At 36.1% G+C, this 25,073-nt stretch overlaps 2 protein-coding genes across 2 annotated transcripts; both read right to left on the bottom strand.

The window, feature by feature from the left end:
• Nucleotides 1-760: 760 nt before the first annotated feature.
• On the bottom strand, nucleotides 761-2,450 carry RB195_003723 (uncharacterized protein; the record flags this gene model as incomplete). Its single annotated transcript, XM_064201498.1, has 3 exons — nucleotides 761-938; nucleotides 1,364-1,436; nucleotides 2,411-2,450. 3 exons carry the CDS (start codon nucleotides 2,448-2,450, stop codon nucleotides 761-763), a joined length of 291 nt encoding a protein of 96 aa, XP_064057379.1.
• On the bottom strand, nucleotides 933-21,715 carry RB195_003724 (uncharacterized protein; the record flags this gene model as incomplete). The annotated part of the gene is made up of 4 exons (XM_064201499.1): nucleotides 933-938; nucleotides 1,364-1,436; nucleotides 9,666-9,743; nucleotides 21,582-21,715. 4 exons carry the CDS (start codon nucleotides 21,713-21,715, stop codon nucleotides 933-935), a joined length of 291 nt encoding a protein of 96 aa, XP_064057380.1.
• Between the last annotated feature and the right edge of the window lie 3,358 nt (nucleotides 21,716-25,073).

Below are 25,073 nucleotides of genomic sequence, written 5' to 3' on the forward strand. Positions count from 1 at the left end.
CAGCCGAACATCTAACCACTACACCCGCCCTAAATAGATAAACTATAATGGGACATTTGTATAACAGGAAAGTAAGGTCTTTACAGCGTGATATCACTTTTTCTCGTACAGGATTCTTGCCAGAGCGGGCGTCGAGAGTAACGTGTCCTGTACCGCAGATGTCTCTGGCATAGTAGGGTCCATGAAGCATGGTTGAGTTGCGTAAGCGGCTGCGCTCGAAGCGGTGTGGTGGAATGTAGCGGTTGGGATCGAGTGAGGACACTTGCTACCACCGTTAATTGCTGCAGATCGCGATGGTTGCACCTTGATTCCAATCCATTTCACGAAATTCGTCTAAGAGAGAAAAAAAAACGTAAAGCAAAAAAAAAGGAGAATATTTGAAACGAAAGGTAACAAGAGGAATGACAAAAGATTAGCGATATCAGTGTTGCAATATAATACGCATTCGACGAGCCTATCCTACAATAGACGTCTGTTCAAGGACCTTGGTACCGCGGTACTACCCAGCCTTTCACGCCGCTCTCGGGCTCAAGATCATCCTTTTACTGCGGAATGATGATATAGTTACCACCTATACTCATCTAGATGGTTTGTATAGTGGTGGTTCAGTTCGACATATAATCCATATCACACAATATATCCCTTTTACATGAACGGAAAACTTTAATATTGTCACGTTTATTGATCGATGAACATGATCCAATCTCGATTCGGATCTATTGAGACTACAGAAGAAATTATGCGTATTACAAAGACAAGGCTAAAGAAAATCGTAAGCGTATGCAAGAAGAAAAGAAAAAACTGTGAACTCAGCATGTTGGGGCGAGCAGCTGGAATGCAGTCGCGCGATGGCATTCTTTGTGTTGATGAGAAAAGAAAGATAAGTGGACGCGCGCAGCCTCGCACGATCCAACAGTTGCGAGAATGGCGAGTTACAGCTGCAAAAATTGCAAGTTGCAGTTGCAGGAGTCCGTCTTAAAGGCATCACTCCACGAATCTGGGGTGGTGCGCGGTTTTTTCAGGTGGGTTATGCCTATAATATAGTCATAGTATGGAGTCGTAGATTATGGAGAGAAGGGTGATTCCGTCCATTTCTTCCTAATTGCCGTAAGAAACGGTCCGGAAGATGCGGCGCGTGCACAAAGCTGGCGCGCTCCAATCGAACTCGTTGTAGAAAATAGCGCGCCGGATCGCTCGAAGCCGTGTCGTCCGCCCCCTTTTTTTTCGGCAGTTAGGAAGAAATGGACAGAATCACCCTTCTCTCCATAATATAAGATCCCGTATAGGAACTCTCCACCTGAAATCCGTACCACCCCCAGATTCGCGGAGTGATGCCTTTAACTGAAGATACGGGCCACAGCACCTTTTCCAGTCGTGTCTTTCCCTTGCGGTCGTCATGTCCGTAAGTTTCGTGAATGACGTTGGCGAGGAACACGCTGTAACATAGATATCCAAATTATAGCTGCTAATTGCAGGATTTTTTAAACTCTCTTGCGTTATATTTACATAAGCCTTAATAGGGAATCCCAATGTCCGCCATGATTTCTTCCTTACTTCCAACTGTTTTTCCCACAAGACCTACAAGACGTATTCGTTCCTACTCTCATAACGAAGCAATTAGGTGGCATGGCAAACAAAGAAATTGTTGCAGAGGACCAATTTGTGTCGAAAATTCCACACTTCACGAATACTCGTGGCTTTTCACAATTACTAGACGTATTTTTGGCCACACGGTCGATGGTTCGAAAACGTCCTAGTGTTAACCAATCCTTTCATCCCTCTGGGTCCCTTCTTCGATAAATTGGTACCAGATTTGTATGAGACGATAAAATTACTGACTTGATCAGACTAGCCCCAGCAAGTCATTGTATATGTCAACATCGGTCCCGAAAATTCCTCAACGAGCTGCAATAAAACGCGTAGGCGCATCCGAAGTGGATGGATACGCCAGTGACTATATCTTTTATCCTTGAATCTTCTCAGGACTCATTACGTGCTGATCTATCGGTGTATATAGAAGTCCGTATCAAGGATCTATGCACTGCTCATTTTTAGCGTTTATTTGCGTGGAAAAAGCAAGGATTTCTTTTCCGTGCCGCTATGACTATACCATTTGCGATAAAGGAGCAAGGACCGAATACAGGTCCTAAGCATGTAGGACCCAGATCCAAAGTTCGGCGCAACGGTCTGGAAAATTCATCAGGAAAAACGCAGTTTGCATGGAGTGGATCTTTTGAATTCCAAGGTTCGCCGCGCAACTGCAAGTTCTTTTTCGAGTTTGGATGTCGAGGGGTAGTTTGTTGAAAGAGCTGTGCAAATATATATATATATATATATATATTTCAGACGAAATAGAAAAGTAGAATAGAATAAATAAAGTAAAGTAAAGTAAATAGAAAAATCTACAGACTTGGTACGATCTTACGAAAAGTGTCTTCAGATTGGTGCATTTTGGTGGCTGTGCGGTGTCGTACTTTTCTTCATGCGCTTCTTTTTTCTGCTGAAGAAGGAACTGGATCCTTTTTTTGCGTTGAAAAGGTACAGTTTCCAAAAGCAATGTAAAAACTAAAAACTTTCATAAAAATAAACCTGGCAAAAGTTCAAATAATGAGCACGTTCGGAGAGACAAGCACTGTGAGGTTTATGTGCGCGATGAGCATATGGACTCAAGTCGACTGTGGTTCGCTTCACTATCACTAAGTGCAACCAGCTGTGAAGATATGTGAGGCCAGCAAGAGGAGATGAAACGAGAAAGAAGATGCGATGGAGATAAGAGGTTCATGTGGCACGTGCGAGCGTGTCCGAAATCCCAACGAAGGAAACCATAGCCAAATCAAGATGACCTGAAACCTAGTGTAACCGCCTACGCGCGATGCCACCACATTTCTGATTGTTCTGACCCGATCGTAGCTATAGTCTGGTCAGAACTCGTGATTTATGGTGCAACATAGCACCAACGGGTAAACGGGTGCAAGGTTGAGCAGTTTGCTGCCGCTCGAAGGTCACCTCATTAGTACCATCATTATTGTTCACGAATTTCTAATGAATTTCTTCCAGCACTAATTCGGGATAAAAAGAAGACACTACTCCGGAAACGTCATCATTGTAGATCCGTCAGAGAAAAGAAAAATCGAACCGAAATTTTGATATCTTGAAGGGATCATATATTCCCTAAATATTCATAATTATTATCATTAGTGTTTTATTTTGTCTATTTTTGTTATATTAGTATTTTATTTTCTTAGTATTTTCACAATCTACTTTGACCGGGCTGAAACGGAGCGCAAATTGGTTAGGAAAGGGCAGGGAGTCTGGCTGAGTTCGGCACCCATCGAAAAAAAAAAAGATATTTTTGCTATCTGATGCCAATTTGCCTGTCCGGAGCATCAATATGACCGCAGATCGAACATATTTTATGGTGTCGCGATGCAAAACACCAAAAATCACCGCTAGTTTTTTTATTTACTACTGTATTTTTATGCTTTGTTTACTAGAGTACAATGTACTCTAACTTGCTCAGATTTCTAAACAATTTTTAAATGATTTTTTTTTGTCGAATGACATTCCAAAGTGTCTTAAGTAAAAGAGATGAGCTAAGTTTGAGAAGAAGAAAAAAACCTACTACTATACAGGTATACTATACATCTACAGTATACCAAATAGTCACTTCATTAAATCTAAAACATTTAGAATTAAGGCTCTCTATCTGCGCAATATACTTTACTTGGGATCATCTGAAAACAAAACTATTGCAGAAATTTTTTTTTGCCATGGTATTTTTTCTTATATTAATGGTTATGTTATTTTACGCAAGCTTATTTCATGAGCAGGACAGAATTTTTTTTTACATACGTTCACGGATGGAACTGAAACTAAGAAGAACTGTTCCAAACTTGAAAAAATCGATTGATCATTCAGCGTTTCGCCTGAAGTTATATGTACTCAGATTTATAGAAATTTCGAGAAAAAAAAAACGAAAATAAAAAGGAAAGTGGTGAGCTCCAATAAAACGCTATCCTAACTTTAGAAAAATAATCGAATGAAAATTTTAGTTCCAAAAAGGCGATGTTCAACTGTTTTGTTTCTTTAGACCCGATGACTCGGCGCCGCATCAAATGTTCCCAGAACATTCGTGACCACCATTCAGCTGTTGTTTATTCCGCCGATCAGCCTAGAGATAGGAATTGTGTTCTGGATGCTGAGACGAAATCTATTCGAGACCAACCGACAACATTTCAATGGTTGTGTTTGTTGTGTAGTAATTACAGAATTGCTTTTAAAAAATGCATAAATTTGAAATAAAGTCTATTATTCAATTTCAATAAAATTATTTTAAAAAATCCTTTCACAATAGAATCAGTGATGAAATGTGCAATGATTTAAATGGAAAACCGTAAAATGTTGAAAAGAAGGTTATGTCATCCGTAAACGGAGTTCTATTTATATTTTCTATTTTTACATTTTTCTTATTATTTATTATTTTTATCTCTTATTATTTGTTATTTTGCTATTTATAAATAACTCACCGCTTTCTACTTTTTTTTAATTTCTTTTTCCGAACATCGGAATAGCTTGTACACATTTTTTCCACAATTATTTTGAAAAAAAAATAATTTAAAAAAATCTTTTCTAATCTATAATGAATCATAATAATATAATAATAATATAATAATATAATAATACTGGAGATAATACGGCTTCCTGAATCAAAATTTACCAGAAAGAAAGTCTTTTGAGACAGAAAAGCAATGAAGAAAAGTTCTAGCGATGTTTTCATATTTGTCACTTAGCGTTTTCGATGGAATGTGGCACATGAATCAATCGATAGCGTTTGAAATCAAATTTAGGCAAGTAGACCGACTTTAATGAAATAATACACAACAATATGAGCGAATAAAAAGATATTAATGTCACGATACAAAAATAATTGACAAATTAAATAATAGTAATAATAAATTAATTATAAGTAAAATTAAATAATAATTAATTCAAAATTAACTGAAATAAATGTATAGTGGGGTCAAAACGATGCGCGGCTGCACTCAAAGCGGCGCGATGGAGACAGCGATTGGAATCGGGGACCATCGCGAACTGTAGTGTGAAGAGTTGTGCTAGGAAAGTTCCTCACTTGATCCTAACCGCTACCGCTTCCACCGCACCGTTGCGAGCGCAGCCGCTTACGCAACTGCACCGAGCTCCATGTCGTTTTGACCTGACTATATAGCTTAGACAGGACAGAATTAGTGCCATAGTGCTCACAACTAGTGCATGATTCTGATGACTAAATCAGCTGCAGTACGAAAGTACACGCAGCTGCGCCATAACGGAGGCTCGACGGAATGTCTTATTCATCAGCCAAATGTTTTAGAAATTCATCATAATATAGCGAGAAGGTGACACATTTGCATAATTCAAAGGCATCACCCCATGAATCTGAGGTGGTACGGATTTATACGGTTTATTTATTTATTTATACGGTTTATGCGGTGGAGTATTCGTATACGTGATCGTAGATTATGGAAAGGGGTGCGATTCCATCCATTTCTTCCCAATTGCCGTAAACAACGGCCCGGGAGCTGCTGCTCGTGCTCAAGGCTGGCGCGCTCCAATCGAACTCCTTGTGGAAAATAGTGCGTTGAAACGCTCGAAGCCGTCTTTTGGGCCGTTTTCTATGACAATTAGGAAGAAATGAACGGAATCACCCTTTTCTCAATAATCTACGATCCCGTATAGGAACTCTCCGCCTGAAATCCGCACCACCCCCAGATTCGTGGGGTGGTGTCTTTAACGCAGCGTATCGCGAAACTGACGATGTAAGGTTTCTGTGAGGAAATATAGAGCTCGAGAGTTGTAGATTACGAATGCGAGTGTCGTCCTGTTCAATTTCCCTAGTCATCCTAAAAAAACGCCGTGGTGTACGGGTTTTGTTCCCACGAGTTGCGTGAGAACGCGCCACCGCTGCGCACGCGCCGCATCCACGAGCGAGCGGCAAAAAATCAATGAGGTTCTCTCACTAGCCCATTCGGGTACAACCAATGAACAGAGTGCTAAAGAATCCGAAAAATGTGCAAGGGTGGCGCGTTCTAAAGTGCTTCGTAGGAATTAAGACGGTTCCCACGCCGTTTTTCAGGACGATTAGGGGGAATTGAGCATGGCCACGCTCACACTCGCAATCTACACCCCAAGCTCTATATTTACTCAAAGAGACTGCAGCATCGCGAATTCCGTGATGCACTGGCTCTAGAAAAGAAGATAGATTATGAGCTTTTTTAGAGGTCTTTCGAGTGGTTTACTTGGAATCGATGGCTTTTTTTTCTGGAAAAAAAGGTGCACCGGTTTTTCCGGTGTAAACATCTCAAAAAACTGTAGCGTGCCATGATTAATTGGCCAGATAGCATATAGAAGTAGTGAATTACGGGGCACTTTATATTTGTTGAAATCTTTGAGTTGTGATTCATTCAATGAGTGAACTATCTAAAAATTTTCAAACGTTTCCAGACGCAGCGAAGAATGGTGTTATTTTGCATAGAAAACTACTGTACAGATTTGGGCTTAGCTGTCACATGCATTTGAGGATATTCGTTGATCTCTCTTCATTTGAGGATCGATGATATTACTATTGATATAATTGCTTTTTTTTAAAAAAAAGCAGACCTTTTGAAGTTTTGTGTTGAAATTTCAAACTACATAAAATTGTCCTTCATACTCCTCTCTACTGCCATTTCTTGTTTTTTGTTTTGTTTAATCGTAAGTTCTTACCGTACTATTTAATCGTACTTCGTTCTTAATCGTTAGGCTGCGGTAGCGTTAAAATTTTTAGATTTTTTTCACGTCCCACAGCGAATAGTCTCTCTCTCTCTTTGATCCTATGCTTAGGAAAGTACTGGGATTGGCATATTTCAGTGCTTGTTTGTTCAGCGTCGAGGTGCGAAAGCGTTCGTGATTATCCCAGCGGCGGCTTAGCTGGTCGTAAGCAAACATATGTCGGCTACCGTTCCCGTGTGAAGCTAAGCTATGAACCTACAATACTTTTCTGTTCATCGCTATTGTAAAATGAACATCTGACTTCTTTTTTTCTAAGAATTCACATCACTTTTCCATACCTTTTTCTTTTCTTTCACCTGGCTTTTTTTTCTGGAAAGAATAGTCTAAATCAATGGTAATCCAAGTGAAATAGTGCTTCCTCACCTTATGCTAAACACTTCAAGCTGAGCAAATATTATGGTAATGTGTAAAATAGCGATTTCTGGGTACATGCAGCCACGCTACTCACGCCACTCCATAATAAAGCATGGATTTTTCTTCTTTCCGACACAAATACAACTGGTAATTTAGGATTTTTTCTTGTAGCAGTGTTCATTTTTGTTCATAAGTTTGTCATATTATATTTTAATTTAATAGTTTTAAATATTTTTTTTTAACATAACCAATTAGTCGAGTGGAAAGTGTCCGTGGATTCATAGCGGCCGCCAAATGCGTTCAACCGAGCCAACGCGACGCGCTGGCGAGCGCTTCTTCGCCGAAGAGATTATAAATCGGTCGATGGGGAGATCAAAGAGTACAATTATAACTTAATCAATTATTGATTATATATTACAATTATATTTTATTACTACTACTATTATTATCAGAAAAATTGTGCCACTGACCGCTGGCCTCATCAGAGAGCTCTTCTCTGGTAATAAATTCTAATAAAAAATTCCATTTTATTAAATAGAAATTCTAACAAATAATTCTAGTAAAAAAATAAAGCAACTTTCAGATGATTCAACACTCTAACGTTGACGAATTTTCAATCTTATATGGGAAAATTACTCTCTTGCTTCATGAATGTGTTATAAATAAAATATGTGAGTAAAAGTAAGAGGCGGAACGACTCCAAATTTTTCTAGGATAGTCGACCATTGAATTTTGACTTTGAGTGCTTCGTTCCGTTCAGATATATGGTCAACACGGTACAATGTCATTTATATGGAAAATATCTCAGGAAAATCGAAATTCAAAGTTTTGGAACTAGAGCCAATTTACTAGATTTTAATAATGCAAAAAAAAATCTCCAAAATTCGAATCTTGCCCTCTCTTTCCCAAATACATTTGTGTAACCAGTCCTTTTTTCTTTCTTCTACTTCTTTTTTTTTGCTCGTCAGTTAGTAGAAATGCGTTAATTTCGATAATTCCAATCGAACTTATCCTTTTTTTTAGCATTTTAAAGTGTTTTAGTAGGGAATTTAATGAATAGTAAAAATTAGTGAGAAATGAGATCCAATTCATCGAATAATCGATAATGACTGATTTGTTATTTGAATTTTAACTATGTGGTAAATAGGAAATAAACAGTATTTGCGTTAATTAAAGACATCACCCCACGAATCTGATACCGTTCATTTCTTCCTAATTGCCGTAGAAAACGGCCCGGAAGAATACGGCTTCGAGCGTTCCGGCGCACTATTTTCTACAATGAGTTCGATTGGAGCGCGCCAGTCTTATGCGCGCGCCGTACCTTTCGGGAATTAAGAAGAAATGGACGGAATCGCACCCCTCTCCATAATCTGTTATCTGTATACGAATATTCCACCTGAAATCCGTACCACCTCAGATTCGTGGTGTGATGCCTTTAAGCTCCAGTCCATCGAGCAAGCACTGGTGCTTGAAGCTTAGAGATGCGGCGCATATGTATGATCGCCAGGATGAGGACGAGTTAGTTCGGCGAAGAAGTGAAGGATGTGATTCAAATCACTAGGATTAAGCGCTCGTTTCCGGTCCTTATATCTAGTGGAGAAATCACCCACTTTCGAAGCCGTTCGATTGGATTTGAATTATCATCATCTAAGGATCTCAATCTTAAGGATCTGGAAACGTATTTCTGTTTTCTTCTAACTTTTTCTTTAACTTTAGAGATTTTCGGAGGGAATATTCCACCACCGTAATGTTTCCTTAAAGTGGTAGCACTTTGTTACAATTCAGAATGAGTGGAAATCCTGGAATTTCCAATTTTTGTGCCGTCTGCTTTGCAGTGGAGAATTTCATGTTGTAAATCCATCCGTGACCCGTGATAATTCAAGGAACAGCGAATCATCACCGTCCACTGGTCCGCAATTCATGGTGGTCCGCTTTGTGCGGACCTGTCACCAACATCTGTCAAGCCTTTATGACTGTTGTTTGCTGTTCTGCACCGTCTATATTTGCTAAAGACTCTATTAACCGTGAAAACCTGATTTAGGCGGCAAAAATAGTAAAAATTTAGGGCATTTCAGCAATAACTTTTGGGAATTAATAATTAACAACAATTAAAAACAACCACTTAACATTTAGAACACTTATACTACTAAAGCTTAAGGAAAAACTTAACTTAACTTAAGAACTTATACTCTTCAATGTAATATTTCTTTTTTTTGAAATATTTCCCTGGCATTCTTCATTGCGTCGTGAACAACATTGCTGGAATGATGAAACGCACTACGAAACACTGCGCAACGATTTTAGGCCCCCGCAGTTTAGTGCAGGGTGTATTTGACTGCTTTCGCAACAATGACTAGCGTTCTAGACAATCCCGAATGGCTAATAAATATTTTTCCTAATTAATTTAATTTTCCCTGATTAATTAGTTTTCTGCAATTGTTTCTCCTTTATTTTATAACTTATTAATAGTGGAAAACCGCATTCACCTCAGCTCAGGATCCATCGCCTGGTCCCGTACGGAACGGTTTGTAGGGATTCTGTGACTTGTAGTTATGCCATGCCTCCTAAACAGAGCAAGAGGTGCTTTCACAGGAAAAAAGAGAAAAAAAATGTAGAGAACCGCCAAAAAAAAAACAAAAAGAAAACTTTCAAAAGAAAAAAAGAAGAGGAAAAGGTACGAAAGGAATTTCTTTCATCCGAGAAATTTGAGTTAACAAGAAAATTTCTCACTTTTTTGTGCGCTGGAAAACACCACAACGACAACGTTAGTTCAAAATTCCATTCTGTCTGAATTTTCTCGCTTATTTTATTGCTTTCGTGCTGCCGATAACGTCTTTTTTACTCTTTTTCACTCGACTCGCTTGTTTTCCTCCTTCCATCACTTTGTCCTCGTGTTTTCGCTGTGTCGCTGAATGGCCCAACTGCACCTCGTTACCATCGTTTACGATGTTTTCTTCCACTTAAAGTACACTTAGTGACTTTTCGTCTAAACTAACAGCTGTCCCTAATAAATGAGGATAATTGCAACGACCTCACGCACACACACACACCGCACTTTGTTTACTACATATTTATGTTGAGTTTACTCTGTTTACATGGAAATTCTCTCTGAAACGCAGCATTCCGCCCAGCAGCAGTAAACTCTAACGATTTTCTGGATTTTCTTCTCTTCAGGTAAGTCCGATTCACCTGCTTTAATCTGCAAAAGGCAATGGTGCTATCATAAAAATAGTAATAAATCACGCTTCACTTGCGCCGGGGAATCCCCCCGGGGATAACGGGAACAGGTTAGCTGCAATCATTCGCTATTTTTACGACGTTTGCTTGGTATTGTTAGGACTTTTTTTTTCGTAAAAATATCCATCACTGTTTTCATTGTTTACTCCTTGAAGGTCCTTGAAAAATTTCAAACGTTAGCATTTAAACATTTGAATAAGTAAAAAATCCAGAAATTTCATCAAAAATTTGTTTACAAAACATTTATTTGACAATTATCACCGTTGAAGGGATTCCAGTAAAATATAAATATATAGTTTATTGATCGATAGTCACAATAAACAGTGTTTAAATAAAGATTATCCACTGGTTTTAAGGTGAGGTTAGTGAATCCTAGAGTAAGAGTGAAAGAACCTACTAAACGGGACTTAAAAAAAGAATTCTCTATAACTTCTAAGATAAATGTTACAAATATATATATATACACATATAAGTTTTTCGAACAAGAGGAATGTTCGCGAAGAAAAAACAAGAGGACTCTAAAAAATATATATAACAGCACTTTTCCGAAAAAAAACTAAGAAAAATATAAAAATCCATTTTTTCCAATTTTTTTCGCTGCGTCTCTACTTCCAATAACGATCCATAAATTCGATCAATAGCTGCTAGGAGTTCTACTTGTGCTTCTAACTTTCTATTTATAGTTTAATCATATTATTTATTTTATTGTATTTCTGTTATATATTAGCACATTACATTATTTATATATATTTATTTATATATAAGTAAATAATATATTTATATTTATATTCTGTTGTTAAATTTGTGTCATTCTCCCATCGAATTCTATCGAAGAAGAGGTCACCCAAATTGTTGAGACGCCACATTCATGGATTCGAATTTCCTATTGTTCTCGGATGTCCTTGTATGGTGAAGGTTAGGAGATGGTGGGTAATATCCTGATGTTGTGAACATTGTGACTTTTACCTTGATGGGGCACAGGTGACAGTTTCTGTAGGTTTTCCATAATTTTCCAGGTAACTTCTTTCTGGACAGCACTAGATAACCTGTTTTGACTATATAACGCCCATAATATCTAATCTAATTTTTTTATACCATACTACTAAGTTATGAAATACTACTAAATTAGAAATTTATTTTATGATGGCACCAAAAATACTCAGTTTGATTGATGACACCTCTTTCACCTCCGCATCATTATATTAAATAAAATATTAAAATAAATTATTATACAATATTTTCCTTTATTTTTAATAATGTTGTTATTGTATTCTAACTTACTTCCTCCTGCTTTTTTTTAAACGATACTTAGAGGTTATGCACTCGATCCAAATTCGGAAGTATAAAGTTTGCTCTCTTCATCGTCAGCGCACTTTTTCTTAGTGTAATCACTGAAATATTATCAAATTATATTAAAAAAATAGTAAAATTATGTTATTACTTTAGCTGTGTCGGTGAGGGACACTATGTCCGGATACTTCCAAGCTCTTTATATTCAGTCCGGTCAAAAATTGCTCCTGACGGACCCACACTTGACGTCCGCACCTGTCGTACGCCTTGTAGATCATAACAAACGCGATGAGGCACAATTAATATAAAATTTTCGAATTATAAGAAAAAAAAACCATCTATTTTTATTTAATCGCCATAATCAATTGTTCTCGAATTATCAAAATATGACCACTCATATAATCAAATTTCATCTGGAGAGGTTTTTTTTTAATCATTTATCCATAGTGATTTGGATACATTCTCCAGAAAACTGAGCTGCTTTGAGTGTCCGTGGGAATTTTTGTCCATCAATTTCTTAGCTGGAATTTCCTAGAGAAATTTAAGACAATCTTTTTTTCAGGAAGGAAAAAGTTTTCAATTCTTAAACGGCCTAACTGTGCCCTTTTGAAATCAAAAATTGTAAATTGCTGTTGAAGACGACGTCAAATTGTGCTTTCTTGGCCCGGAAACATCGTATTTATATTTTCGTTCATTTATTAAATTTAACATTATTTAACTTAAATATCCATTTTTGACTATTTTCTTCTGAATAAAAAAAGTCTAAAGCGCTTGACGAAAGTCTAAAGTCGTCAATCCACTTGGGACCTGTTTTTACCGCAATTCGTAGTCGTCTTTTCAAATGAGAAAAATCCCGAAAAATAAGGTCGAGAAGTGATATAAAATAAAACAAATTGTGTTTGATTGGTGCATAATATTTTCACCTCAGTCGTGCATTTATCCGACTATTTTTAGGAGGTACTCATTACACGTTGAGTGTGTGTGCAAATAACACACACACACAGACGTACACATACACACATAAATCTTGTTGAAGACGTTATCTTCTCAAGATTGTTGTTTTTTTAGTGGAAAGAAAAACAAGCGAAAAATTTCTTCTTCGATTCTTTGAAGTTCGGTGAGGAGGACAGCTGTGTTTCTTGCGCTGATCACTCCCTAAAAAAATCACCTCTTTTTCAATAGTTTTTTGTGTATTCACCTAGAAAAAACAACTTACTCCTGATATATTTTTATTTCTACAACTGTGAAAAATTAGAAAATATTTGTCGAAAAACTGTTTTCAGCTCAAGTCAGTTGAATCATCTTGTTCAAATTTATTTTTTCTTCTTTTATTTTCATTTTATTTATTTTTATTAATTAATTTATTTTCGCTTTTTTTAAATTTGTTTTATCTATAGATCTTCTCCATCCGAACTCTACTTTTAACTTATCCATAGTGATTTGGACACATTCTCCAGAAAACTGAGTTGATTTGATTCTCTGTAAAAATTTTTGTGCATCTATTTCTTAGCTGGAATTTCCTAGAGAAATTTAAGACAATCTTTTTTCAGGAAGGAAAAAGTTTTCAATTCCTAAAGGGCCTAACTGTGCTCTTTTGAAATCAAAAATTGTAAATTGCTGTTGAAGACGACGTCAAATTGTGCTTTCTTGGCCCGGAAACATCGTATTTATATTTTCGTTCATTTATTAAATTTAATATTATTTAACTTAAATCAACATCTTTACGGTAAATCCTTCAAAGCTACGCTTTTAATCGCACACTTAAGGGCACCGGAAAGTGAGTGATGGTCACTTAAGGCGCTCTGATCATCCATAAGTGCTTAAAAGCCTCTTATCGACGTTAAGGTCCTTATTTACATGTTTGTTCATACTTCGTCGACGATGTTTCAAGATGCTGATGCGAGTTTCATCCGTGTGATTCTCTCAGATCACATCGTTCCCTGATTTTGAAGAAGTTTACGGTGTTAACGGTTTGTACGTCATTGCGTATGTAGACTTCATCTGAACCGCGAATGACTGGACCGTTAAACTTTCAAGTATTATACTGTACTGTCTGGTAGTAAATACTTTTTAAACAAATTAAATTTCAACAAATTCAACAATTTCCCTTTAAACAACAAATTATTCACGTATTACGTAAATCTTTTGATCATTGAGCCGAATTTTATTCTTTAACTTATTATTTCACTGATTTTTTTTTCGGTCGCACTATTCGCTTGTGCGGGATTTTCTAAAAAAATATCTGAAAAATATTTTGGATCCCTTCGTTTCTCTGCTTAATCCAAGGGATTTTTTTCCGAGCATATTGCTTGCCAATCGATAATTTTCTGCATCTAAATTACAATATAATGGAACCACTATTATCTATAAAGTTTGCCATCAAATATGTGATATTTTTTGCTGTGTAGATATCCTGCCCCAACCTTACTAATGAAACTGTAAAAAGAATTATTATTACTTTAGGATACCGTATTACATTATACCTTATGTGTGTTCCTTACTACTCCATCGTGCTAAGACCTCTGAAGGTTTTTTTCAATTTGACTGCTACTTTAGCAGAGAAAAAACGGAGAAAGATTAGAAAGGAAGAAGACGCAGATCCTCAAAAACTCCTTTTTTTGAATTTTCCAGTTCTTTTTCTTTTTTTTTTAAATCTTCTTTTCCAATTTTTCAATGCACGATTTCTTTTCTCTTTGATATCATTTTTTGGATTTCTTTTTTTTTTGGAAGCTTGGAATGGTTTTAGAATAGGAAGTGGGACACAAATATGCCGTCTTTTCTTTCTTTTTTTTTCCGAAATTTTCCCCTTTTTTCCTTTCCTAATCGATATTGTTTGAACACTGGAGAATTGCATTTCATCAGAATCGTCTTGAGAAATATATTTAGCGACGTGTGCGAGTCACGATTGCATGACAAATCCTTGATTCAGCGAAATGCATCAATCCATGATTCGTTTTCTTTCTCCGCTAATGTTTCACTTTTCGCTATTGTCCGATGTGATTTCGTGTCAGATTTTCTTTATGATATGCCTGAATTCACAAAAGATCACATTATCTCTCTTCGACGAGGATTCAGAGCAGGGAAATCCTGAAATTTCAACTCGATCACTGTGATTCATCACATTTATTCTCTACGTTCTAGCACAGTCGTCGAACACCAAAAACGAACTGGTGGAATTCTAACCGGTTACCATTTTCCTCATTTAAACTCTCTGGTTAGGTTCTGGAACGAGGAGAATTCTTTCCTTCTGCTAATCGATTTCTATGCTTTGGTACCCGTGTAGAAAGAGGGAAACGAGGTGATTTGACGTTAGCGTGGAGGATTTTTGCGAGTTACGACTCGCAAAAAAACTTTGATAAATAAAATAAACATAAGAATCCTGCTTGTACTTTAGTATTGTCTAGAAATAGCAACCAAAAATTTCTGGCTACCTTTCTCTATTATTCATCCTCAATTCAAACAATTTATGGGTCCGTGCGTCTAATTCTGTGGAGTTATTAAAAAAGTCTTAAGTTAAGTATGTTCATTTTTACACTAACTCCTTAGAATAACACCCAATTCGGAGAATTTATTTATTTATTTATTTATTACGCTCATTTCCGTGCCAAAAAGAAAATGGCAGGGACAAACACAAGACAGTTACAGTAAGTACATAGCAAGAAGAGAAAAATATGTGCAGCAAGTTTTTTAAGGAGAAAAACTAGCATTGAATAGATAAGTGAATAATTGAACAAATAAATAAATAATTAAATATATGGATGGAAATCATGTGGAGTATGATCATCGCGTTGAGAAGAAGGATAGGATAAAGGCATTGACTTCCTGAGAAGGAGAAAAAATCACAGGAAACACCCAAGAATGCCTGTAGTTGAAGCGTTGGGAAAAATTTGCTTAGCTTTCGTCATATTTTCCATTTAACCTACATCATAGTGAAATATTTTGCAAAAATATCACCCGAAAATTATGTAAATCGCGTGGATCACCAGCAAAGAAGATACACACCAACGGAAGCTAATCATAGTTTGTATTGATAGACGAGCGGCGTGGGCGTTCTACGGCAACAAGTGTTATTTTTTTTAAACAGAGTTTTAAAAATGAACATTACATTTGAATGTGCTAATTCATAGACGAGGCATACTGTAACTTACTGTAACTTCTAGAAATCCACCTGGATGAAATAAAGCACGAGATTTTTTTTTTCCAAACAGGCAACTAAAGTGTTTTTTATTTTCAACTTTCTGGTTAATTTTCCTTGCAGTTTCCTGGGAATTTTTCTCTCGGTTACAGTAAAATCTTGGTGTTGGCTGACCGCTGACTTTACTACAAGCTTTACTTTACTTTACTCGCTGCCCACGGTGCGGCATATCAGCCATCGCTCGTACAAATTCGATCGCGACGCGTGCGCTCATTTCTCGTTTTGTTTACCTCGAAGCTCGGGGGGGTACATCAGTAATTTTCGCTGATTGTTTTCGTGATGTTTCGATTGTTTTTCTGGCATCTTTGCAGCCGAGGAAGAGAGAGAGAGGGTAACAAAGCCCGTGTCTCTTCCTTCCATTCCGTTGATCCAGTGGAGACTAGTCGTCCCCTGTCGTTCGATATAAACAAAAACAATCCGTATGTACGTACGTTTTCTGGCTCTTTTTCTAATTTTCTTGATTATTTCTATTTCGTTTCAATCTCTCGAGTTTTCCGAGCAAAGAGTTGTCCTAATTTTCGATTAATTTTAAATAAGGATGGCATTGTGTCATTTACATTACTTTCGAAAAAGTGGACAAGAATCGGTGTGCATTGCGAACGAGAAATTCAGGATGGTCCCCGGAGGAATACAGTACTTGTACTGTACGACGAAATAAGCGTATAATTAAGTGAATAGCAAATTTCATGCTTTTTTCAGCCGGTTAACCGCAAATAAAATACAATACAATATTGTCCAGATCAAAAATATGTACAGTCGTAACTTGTACAGTCGTATGAAGAAATAAAATAAGCGGAAAACCGGAACTTCTCCTCGTTTCTCTTTGTTTTTTTTTTCAGATTCATCCTGCTATACCTACAGAATCAAATCATATAAATTTTGCATAGAAATTTAACTGAAACTAAATTTGGCTTGTATTTTTCGTAGCATAGAAATAATTTTTAATAATAATAATAATAATAATACTAATAATAATAATAATAATAATAATAATAATAATAATAATAATAATAATAATAATAATAAATAATAATTTTTACAAGCATAATATAATATATAGAATAGGTAATAAACAGTATATATAAGTATAAAAATAAAAAAAAAACCAGGAGGAATTACGTTACGTACGTTCAGCTCCTTTTTTCCAGAAATCTACTATTTAGCGATAATATCTGGAAGAGTTCTTCTCAAAATTTTCACATGGAAAACTTTTGAATTCCTAAAATTCCTGGCTTTTTTTCCACAACCCACACCGAAGAAGTTCCCTTGGAAGTTCCATAAAGTCAGTGAAGCAACCCACTTCTTGTGTTCTTTATCGGCGAATTTTCCAGACGATTTCCCGTTTCCGAAACCTGTTCTGACTTGTTCAACCAGCAATTATCACCGCTACTAAAAAACCGATATGACGTGCGCGAGTCAACTCGTCCACGGACGGCCGCCGGCCGCACCGCCTCCGGCTCCCGTCTTTGTTCACTGATCAGGGGCTCGCTCGCCCTTAACACGAATCTCTCCCGTCACTGATTTTCGATTTTTTGATCAGTTTTGTAATGTTATGGATAATTTGATGTTTGAACTCATCAAATTCTGAGTTGTTTACAGTTTTTACAGTAAAATCTAATTTGTTATCGGTATTCCAATTTTAAACTAATTTAAAATTAAGCTAATTTTTTTTTACAAAATTCAATTCTAGTTTTTTCAGTTTATTATAATTTGTTATTGGTAATATATAGCAAAAATACATTTTTAGAATCAGCTTAAGAAACTATTTATTTATTTGTTTATAAAATTTTTGTAGGAGTTCGCCTTTGGCTGAACACCAATAACAGCTGAAAACCTAAGAAAAAACTGAGAATTAATGAAAAAAAAATATTGAATAACATAGAAATAGAATAAAACATAATTTATGCTGAATAAAATAGAAGATAAAAAGTAAAAAGTAAGTAGTAAGTAAGATAGTAATATGTGGTAGTAAGTATATAATGGAATATATTATGTACTTATTATTATTAGAAACAGAAAGAGGGATTAGTGCAAAAATATATTTTTCGAGGAGATGAGTAGAAACTCGGATTTTTTTTGACGCTCGGATGAGATTCTGATCCCGTAGCTAGGGTTAAGCTAGGATTTTTTTAGGGTTATTTCCAAAATGTACTATCTGGATAGACGTAGACCTACATGTCGTACAGTGTTACTGAGGAGATTTGCTGATTTCTAAAAAAAAGATTTCAAATCCCCAAAAACCCTAAAAAATTCTAAAAAATTCCAATTTTTAGAAAAATGGAAGCGTTTTCATTGACGTAGCTGGAACAGTTCCTATACGTTGTCAAAAATTCGCTTGCACCGTTAGAACATTCTAGAACCCCATAGAAATGAGGTATGTACGCAGACTCATCTTGTACTCCTAGTAGCGGTTACGTTACGTTTTGCGAGGTGGTGTAGTTATAGATGAGGTATCATCATTTTCTTGCTGAGACCGGTTCTTGGAGATGAAGAAATGCTACAGCCGTGCTACAGTAATATTACTTAAATTGGTCGTAACAACCGTAACGAGGCGTCTCCTTAGGGCGCATCGAAACAACCGTTTCGTACTGGTAGACGAATTTTTCTGTGACTACACTCTATTTAGGGAGTCTTTCCACTCAAATCAGCAAAGTAATTCTATGTTTATTATTATTATTATTATTATTATTATTATTATTATTATTATTATTATTATTATTATTATTACTATAATTATTATTATTGTCACTATTATTATTACTATTATTATTATTACTACTACTATTATTATTAGTATTATTATTGCTATTATTACTATTATTATTATTATTATTATTTTTCGTTATATTCATATAACTGCGTTATTTTCTACTGTATTTATTTTATTGTTTTATTTCTTACTATATTTATTTTGTTTGATAGCTCTTTATTATATTTGTCTTATTAAATTTATCATTATTATTTGTTATATTTACTAATATTATTCGTTATATTTATTTATTTCGCTTCACTTACATCCATAGACATGAAAATAAGCGCTCGCGAAGGTCATTTTATAATTATGAATTAAAAAAATGAATTTTTCTAATCAGAGAGAAGTAGATCCTGGAAAAAACTTAGAAATGCTGAACTACCTCTACTAATATGCGTATAATTGCTGAATAGCTCTAGTTGCTTGATAAAAAACCGCAGAAAATTCTTGTATGCCCTGAAAATTTTCGTGAAAGAGTCCGTGGAGTTGGAATTTTTTCCTGGATTTAACCAATCGCAAGTATACGTTGAGCTTCAAAGTGGTGAAAAGTGGAGATTTTACATCAGAAAATATTGCAGATGAGGTCAGATTTCAAGAAATTTCTGCTTTTAGATCAGAAAATTTTATCTCGCAGTTCTGCATATTTTTACAATTTTCTACAGCTTTCACTGAAACACTTTTGAAAGAACGTGGTGCATGTTAGTACTTCCACAGCGATACAGATAAAAATTTTCGTTGAAACTTAGATCTTATTTTCTTCCTTCTGAACTTTTTTTTAGAAAATTAAATATTAAAAATGAAAATTATCAGAGGAATACTAGTACCAGAACTACATTAATACATTAAATCCACTTGATCACATTTAAAATAACTAGTAATTTCTATTACCAATAGTTAGTAGTAGTACTTAGTACTTACTAATACTTTAATTCCCTAAAAATAGATGGAATAAAATAGATAAAAAAATAAAAGTATTGTGTTACAAATAATCTACCTAAAATTTATGAAAAGATTGTTATGAAGTTTTACGAACAATGAAACTAACCTAAGTATCAGTAAGGGATCACAAGAAAAACGTTTTAAGATAAGTTTAAGTGTTTAAGTAAAGTATTCGCCTTTTCTTAAAAAAAAAGGAAAAAAGGCAGAGCTCACCCCTCAAACTCTTATCTTTCATCCACTTATTTTTCGGTGTTTTTTTTTCGAATAGATATTATTTTTTTTATTAAGGTAAGCGCTTGCTTTCCGTTTAACGGACGAGTTCATTCAACTACAGCTAACACAGCCAAATAGACTTGTTCCTAATTGAACTGTTCGATAATTGAATCATTTGCTTCATTTCATTGTTAGTTCGCGTTGCCACTGCAGGTGGGTGGTAACGGGACACCTCGCGGCCGGCGACTGTACGCTTAGTTTATCGATATTGTTTCTATAACAGGAAATCGGGCCGTCCATTTTTTTGGGATAGTTTTTCATCCCTGGAATTGTTTATCACGCTCGTACCGCTCGCCAAAAGTACTATTTCCCGTCATTTTTCGAAAAAAATCCCCGTTAACCGAGATCCGAGTTTACTCTTTTTCTTTCCGAGTTCCGAGTTTACCTGTTTAATTCCTTTTCAAAATAATTCATTTTTATTTATATAATTTTCTTTTTATTTCTTTTTATTTATTTGTTCCCCCGCTACCGGCATCGTATTAGTTATTGATTCGTGAAATGTAACATGATTCCTTTCTTTACATTCCAATTTCTTTCATCTTCAATACACCACGCACACATACAGCGATTGAATCATCAATCCTGAATCAACGCCCGATCTCAAATTGGTTCCGTCCGCATCCGTGGGTCGGCACCCCATTCGAACACATGTTTTTGTACAATTTTTTCTCCGTGTGTGTGTGTTTGGTTTGTTCCGTGAAACAACAACGTCGGTCCAATGCAATAACATAGTCCCGGGAGCGGGCGCGCGTGCGACGATGGCACGTGATTTCACGTTGCACGTTTTGCAGGCGTATTGCAAGACTGCTACCGTAGTTCCAGCGAGGAACTCCATGAGGTGTTCAGGGCTTTGGAAAAAGGATTTCAACGAAAGTCTGCATTCTAGCTTTACATCAAATATTTTATATTTTCCATGCATAAAGGATAAAGGATAAAGTCATTGGCGTTAATAAATCCGCTTGGGACCCTCCACCACGTTCAAATCAATTCAGAATCGTTTGGGGTTTACGAACGGCCTACACAATGACTTACGGTGGCTAGCCGATGTGTTAAGTCAGTGTTTTTATCCTCCCAGACATGTCTGGTACCAATTTATCGACCCTGGAGGGGTGAAAGGCTTGGTGAGCACTGGGGCGGCTTCGAACCACCGATCGATCGTGCAGACAGCGGAACCTCTAACCGACTACGCTACACCCGCCCGAGTGCACATTACATTTTAATTAATTTTAATCATTATTTATCTACTTCTTTTTTGTTTAATTAATGAACATTTTAAATTATTTATTTTAATCTGTTTTTTTTTCAAATATAACCTACATCCATGCCACGCTCTTTTCTCATAGTCCGACCCATTGCTAAAGACTGCAATGATTGGAGCTTGTATTTCATGAAATAGTTTCTGTTGCAGGAAAATTATTCCTACAGAACCCATTTCATGAAATTTTCTCTTCCTACAGTATTTTTTACCTCCAGGTTTGCAGGCTCTGACGAAAGCGACAACGCCGAAACGTTAACCGCACTAAAAACTGTTAACAGTCCTGGTTACTGCTTGACATTACCAATCGATTATTTTCTGACAGTCATTTTTCTTCCAGATGTCAGCGTTGTCATGAAATGACGTTCACCACCAGAACTTTTGCTGCAATCCATCACAATTATTCAAATTGTATCCGTTTCGTGTTCGATTTGGAACAAGTTCCACAACCGCACAATCACCTGATGTATCTGGCTCTGGCTATTTGCCATTCGATTCGATTCGATTCGATTCGTGTCGTGTCGTGTCGCGTGTCGTATCGACGACGATTTGTTGACGCACAACGACGATATGAATACGTAATATACGTCGTCATCCGGCCGTCATTGTACATATCGGAGGTTTCGACTCGCGCGCACCTGCTTGTACAACTTTGAATCGGCGCCCTGTATTCTTCGTCGACGTCTTGGCCGCATCGGCCACAAATTCGTCATCGATACAACCCGCTCGATGAATCACGGAAGCAAACATTCTCCGGCTTGTTCCGGTTCCTAACATCGTATAGAGGATCCTTTAATGTTTCGTGTTGAAATCGCTCTCCCACTTCCTTATCTAAGGATAAGAAAAGGAGAAATGGATGAATTTCTCAGGAAAATCTAGCTATTTCTGTGTGCGTTCTTTTTTTGTGATTTTTTTGACCACCAATCCTAGAATGATGATAGGATCTATGTATGTCGATGATATTACAGTTGTTTTACAAGTGAGCCCTACTCCCCGACAAAAAATTGACTGAGGATTTTATTTCCTGTGAAAAAACGTCAACTTTTTTCTTAGTTTGGAAAATATGTTTAAATGAAGAGAGTGGTGGTAATAATTGCGATTGTGTTAGAATTAAAGAAATTAATTCTTCGAACTTCGTTGTTTTCTCCGAATCTTCCACAATTTCATTTCAGCTAGTGATCAATCGATGGAGAGTTGATCTCTCACTATCCGCCCTATTGATCCAAGCAGACTTGAGCGGGCGAGTGTTGAATTTCCTGCAAATTTTCCTGGATTTATGCTGGAAAATTTCCAATCAAAGTTTATGTTTATTCGAACACGTTGTGTCCTCTGATTGTTCGCACTGCTTTTTGCCTGATTTCTCACTGTTATTTCCTCTCTCCACAGATTTCACTACATTTCAATCCGCGCATCTGCAATTTCTTAAAATAAAAATGAATTAGAGGGGGATTTGGAAATGTTAGGAGTCAAAAGGGTTTAGCAAGTTCAACAGTTCCGAAAAATGTTTAACTTTTTGATTTTTCTTAACCAATTCCTGTTTTTGTTCATGAAATCGCATCCCATCGCACCTAAATAAACAACTAGTACTTTCGTTCCGGAAAAAGTAGCTCTCATTTTTATGCAGTCTATGTGGAGCTTTTTCTTCCAGTTATAACAGTTTTTGGTAGAGTTTTTTTCTTTAAAAAAAAAAAAAAAAACGTTTTCTAACATTTATTTCTATAGATCTCATTCTCCCGCTCCTGTTGTGTCAACTCGGAAAAAAATACTGTTTCTGACTTCCTGCAACAGTTATTTGACCTACCCTATCAATTAATGGATGCACGAGACTACGCGACGGACATCCGTACGCGATCCGGCGTTCTTCGCTCACTTCCAAATCACCGGACTTATTTACTAGGTACTATTGCTTGTACATGATCCTCATTATTTTCATTATTTCTTTCTTTTTTCTCTTCATTTTTCACCGCTTCGGTTTGTCCTTCTTTTTTCTCTTAAAACGTGGTGTGTTTCTGCAGCGTCTAAAGGAAATTTCTTGGTTAAGAATATTTTCTCAAGTTCTCATTAACTCTGGAACCTTGACCGTACAGGATAAGTTTGATATTTAAGAGAATTAAAAAAAGATTTCAAACTATTTAGATTTATTTAAAAACAGAACAGTTAACTACTAACTATAATAACTAACCTAACTTTTAACTAGTAAAAGAAAAGGGAAAGGGTAAAAGAAATTACAATATTTTTCATGGAAACAATTTACTGGACTTTGAATTTCCGGATCAATTTCTAGATAAACGCTAGTTAATGCTTCTTTTCAGTTTATTATTTGTGAATGAGTGGGTCAATTCGAGAAAATTCATCCGTATTTTTTTATGAAAATATTTTATCAGACATTGAAATGTGACATCATACAAAATGTGATTAGTTTTATTTTTAGTTTTGATATAACGTATGGAATTTTTGTACTTATAGCCTAGGGCATCTCATCCTAGAGGGGCAGCGAACACGCTAAGTTTCCCTGGATTTTCGATAGGACATAATTGATCTTAAAATTCGATTTTATTCTTCAGAGTAGACATTTAAACTCGTACAAGTTTTGAGAAATTCACATTCACTGAACTGCACATGACCTGATCCTCATTCCGAAGACTCATTGAACACTATTTCGGAGGGTTAGTGAGGGACCTCAGCTCAGGAAAGGTAAATGATCTATGGATTAGGTTCATATGCATAAGTTTCCCATTCCTCATTCATTCCTTCATTTTTTCCTCATTCCGCGAAGACTCGACTCCTTCTGGGAGGAGGAGATCGAGGGGCTCGACCCTCGACCCTGAACGAAAAAGCGGTGCAGTAGGGGATGCCCATACCTGTGACCTTCAAGCCTGTTCGCACAAAAAAAACTATTTATAGAACTTTCCATGGCGGGAACTTTTGGATCAATTTGAAATGGTAATTAAAATAAATGAGTAAATTAAATAACTGGATAAAATTAAATTAAAAATCTATATATGTCAATAACTCAGCACCATCTCCTTTTTACTCCATTGATTTTAAGCTGTGACGACGAGTCCTGTACTTTTGTCTTTTCGAATAAATAAATGATTGAGATTTATTTACTTGTTTATTTCAAAACACCCACTTGCCCGATGTATAAACAGGAATGAGAAACTACAGGAAAGTTACAGTTCCGCCTAATTCCACCTTAAAACTTATCGGTTCATCCCCCTGCCACAGAAAACAAGAAATCCCCACGGGGAATTTTTCAAAATCCAGAACACTGCGGTACTTACCGGGATTTGTGGGACCTATGGAACTCCAGAATAAATAATGAAAGAAACAAAACTCAGACTATTTTATTTTATTTTTATTTACTTAGAAGTTAAAGAAATAGAAATAATACAGGAAGAAGAAATAGAAATAGAAAAAGAACAATAGAAATGGAGAAAAAAAACTGTCCTCTTATTCTTTGAACACCATTCATGTATATAGTATATATTTGTTCGTCTGTATTTACATTTTACAGTAACAGTCGTTATTATTTAATATTATTATATCTGTATACGTGTCAAATTTGTATATCGCGCTATGTATTGCTATGGAACTTCAAAAGTAGAAATTCAGCACAACAGGACTTCATGTTAAAATACTTTTATTATTTTAAAGGATTTATCAAAGTAAATTCCATATTGGAATTAATTAGTAGTAGTCACTTATTAAAAATGAATTTATTTTATATTTTAAATCACTTATTAGTGAGTTGATGTTGAGGTGATGATTTTGAATTTTTATAATTAAAATCTAATTTTTTTTTACAATTCAAATCACCCAAGTAATGGTCCCTCTGGTAACCTTGAGATATATACGATCAACTAGTAACGCATAGCTGTTCTTTGTTCCCGAATAGGAAATTCATTGATGCGAGCCGATTTCAATTAGAGCGCGTTTGTGCGTTCCGCTGG

The sequence above is a fragment of the Necator americanus genome, chromosome IV, assembly GCF_031761385.1.
Source record: "Necator americanus strain Aroian chromosome IV, whole genome shotgun sequence".
NCBI lineage: Eukaryota > Metazoa > Nematoda > Chromadorea > Rhabditida > Ancylostomatidae > Necator > Necator americanus.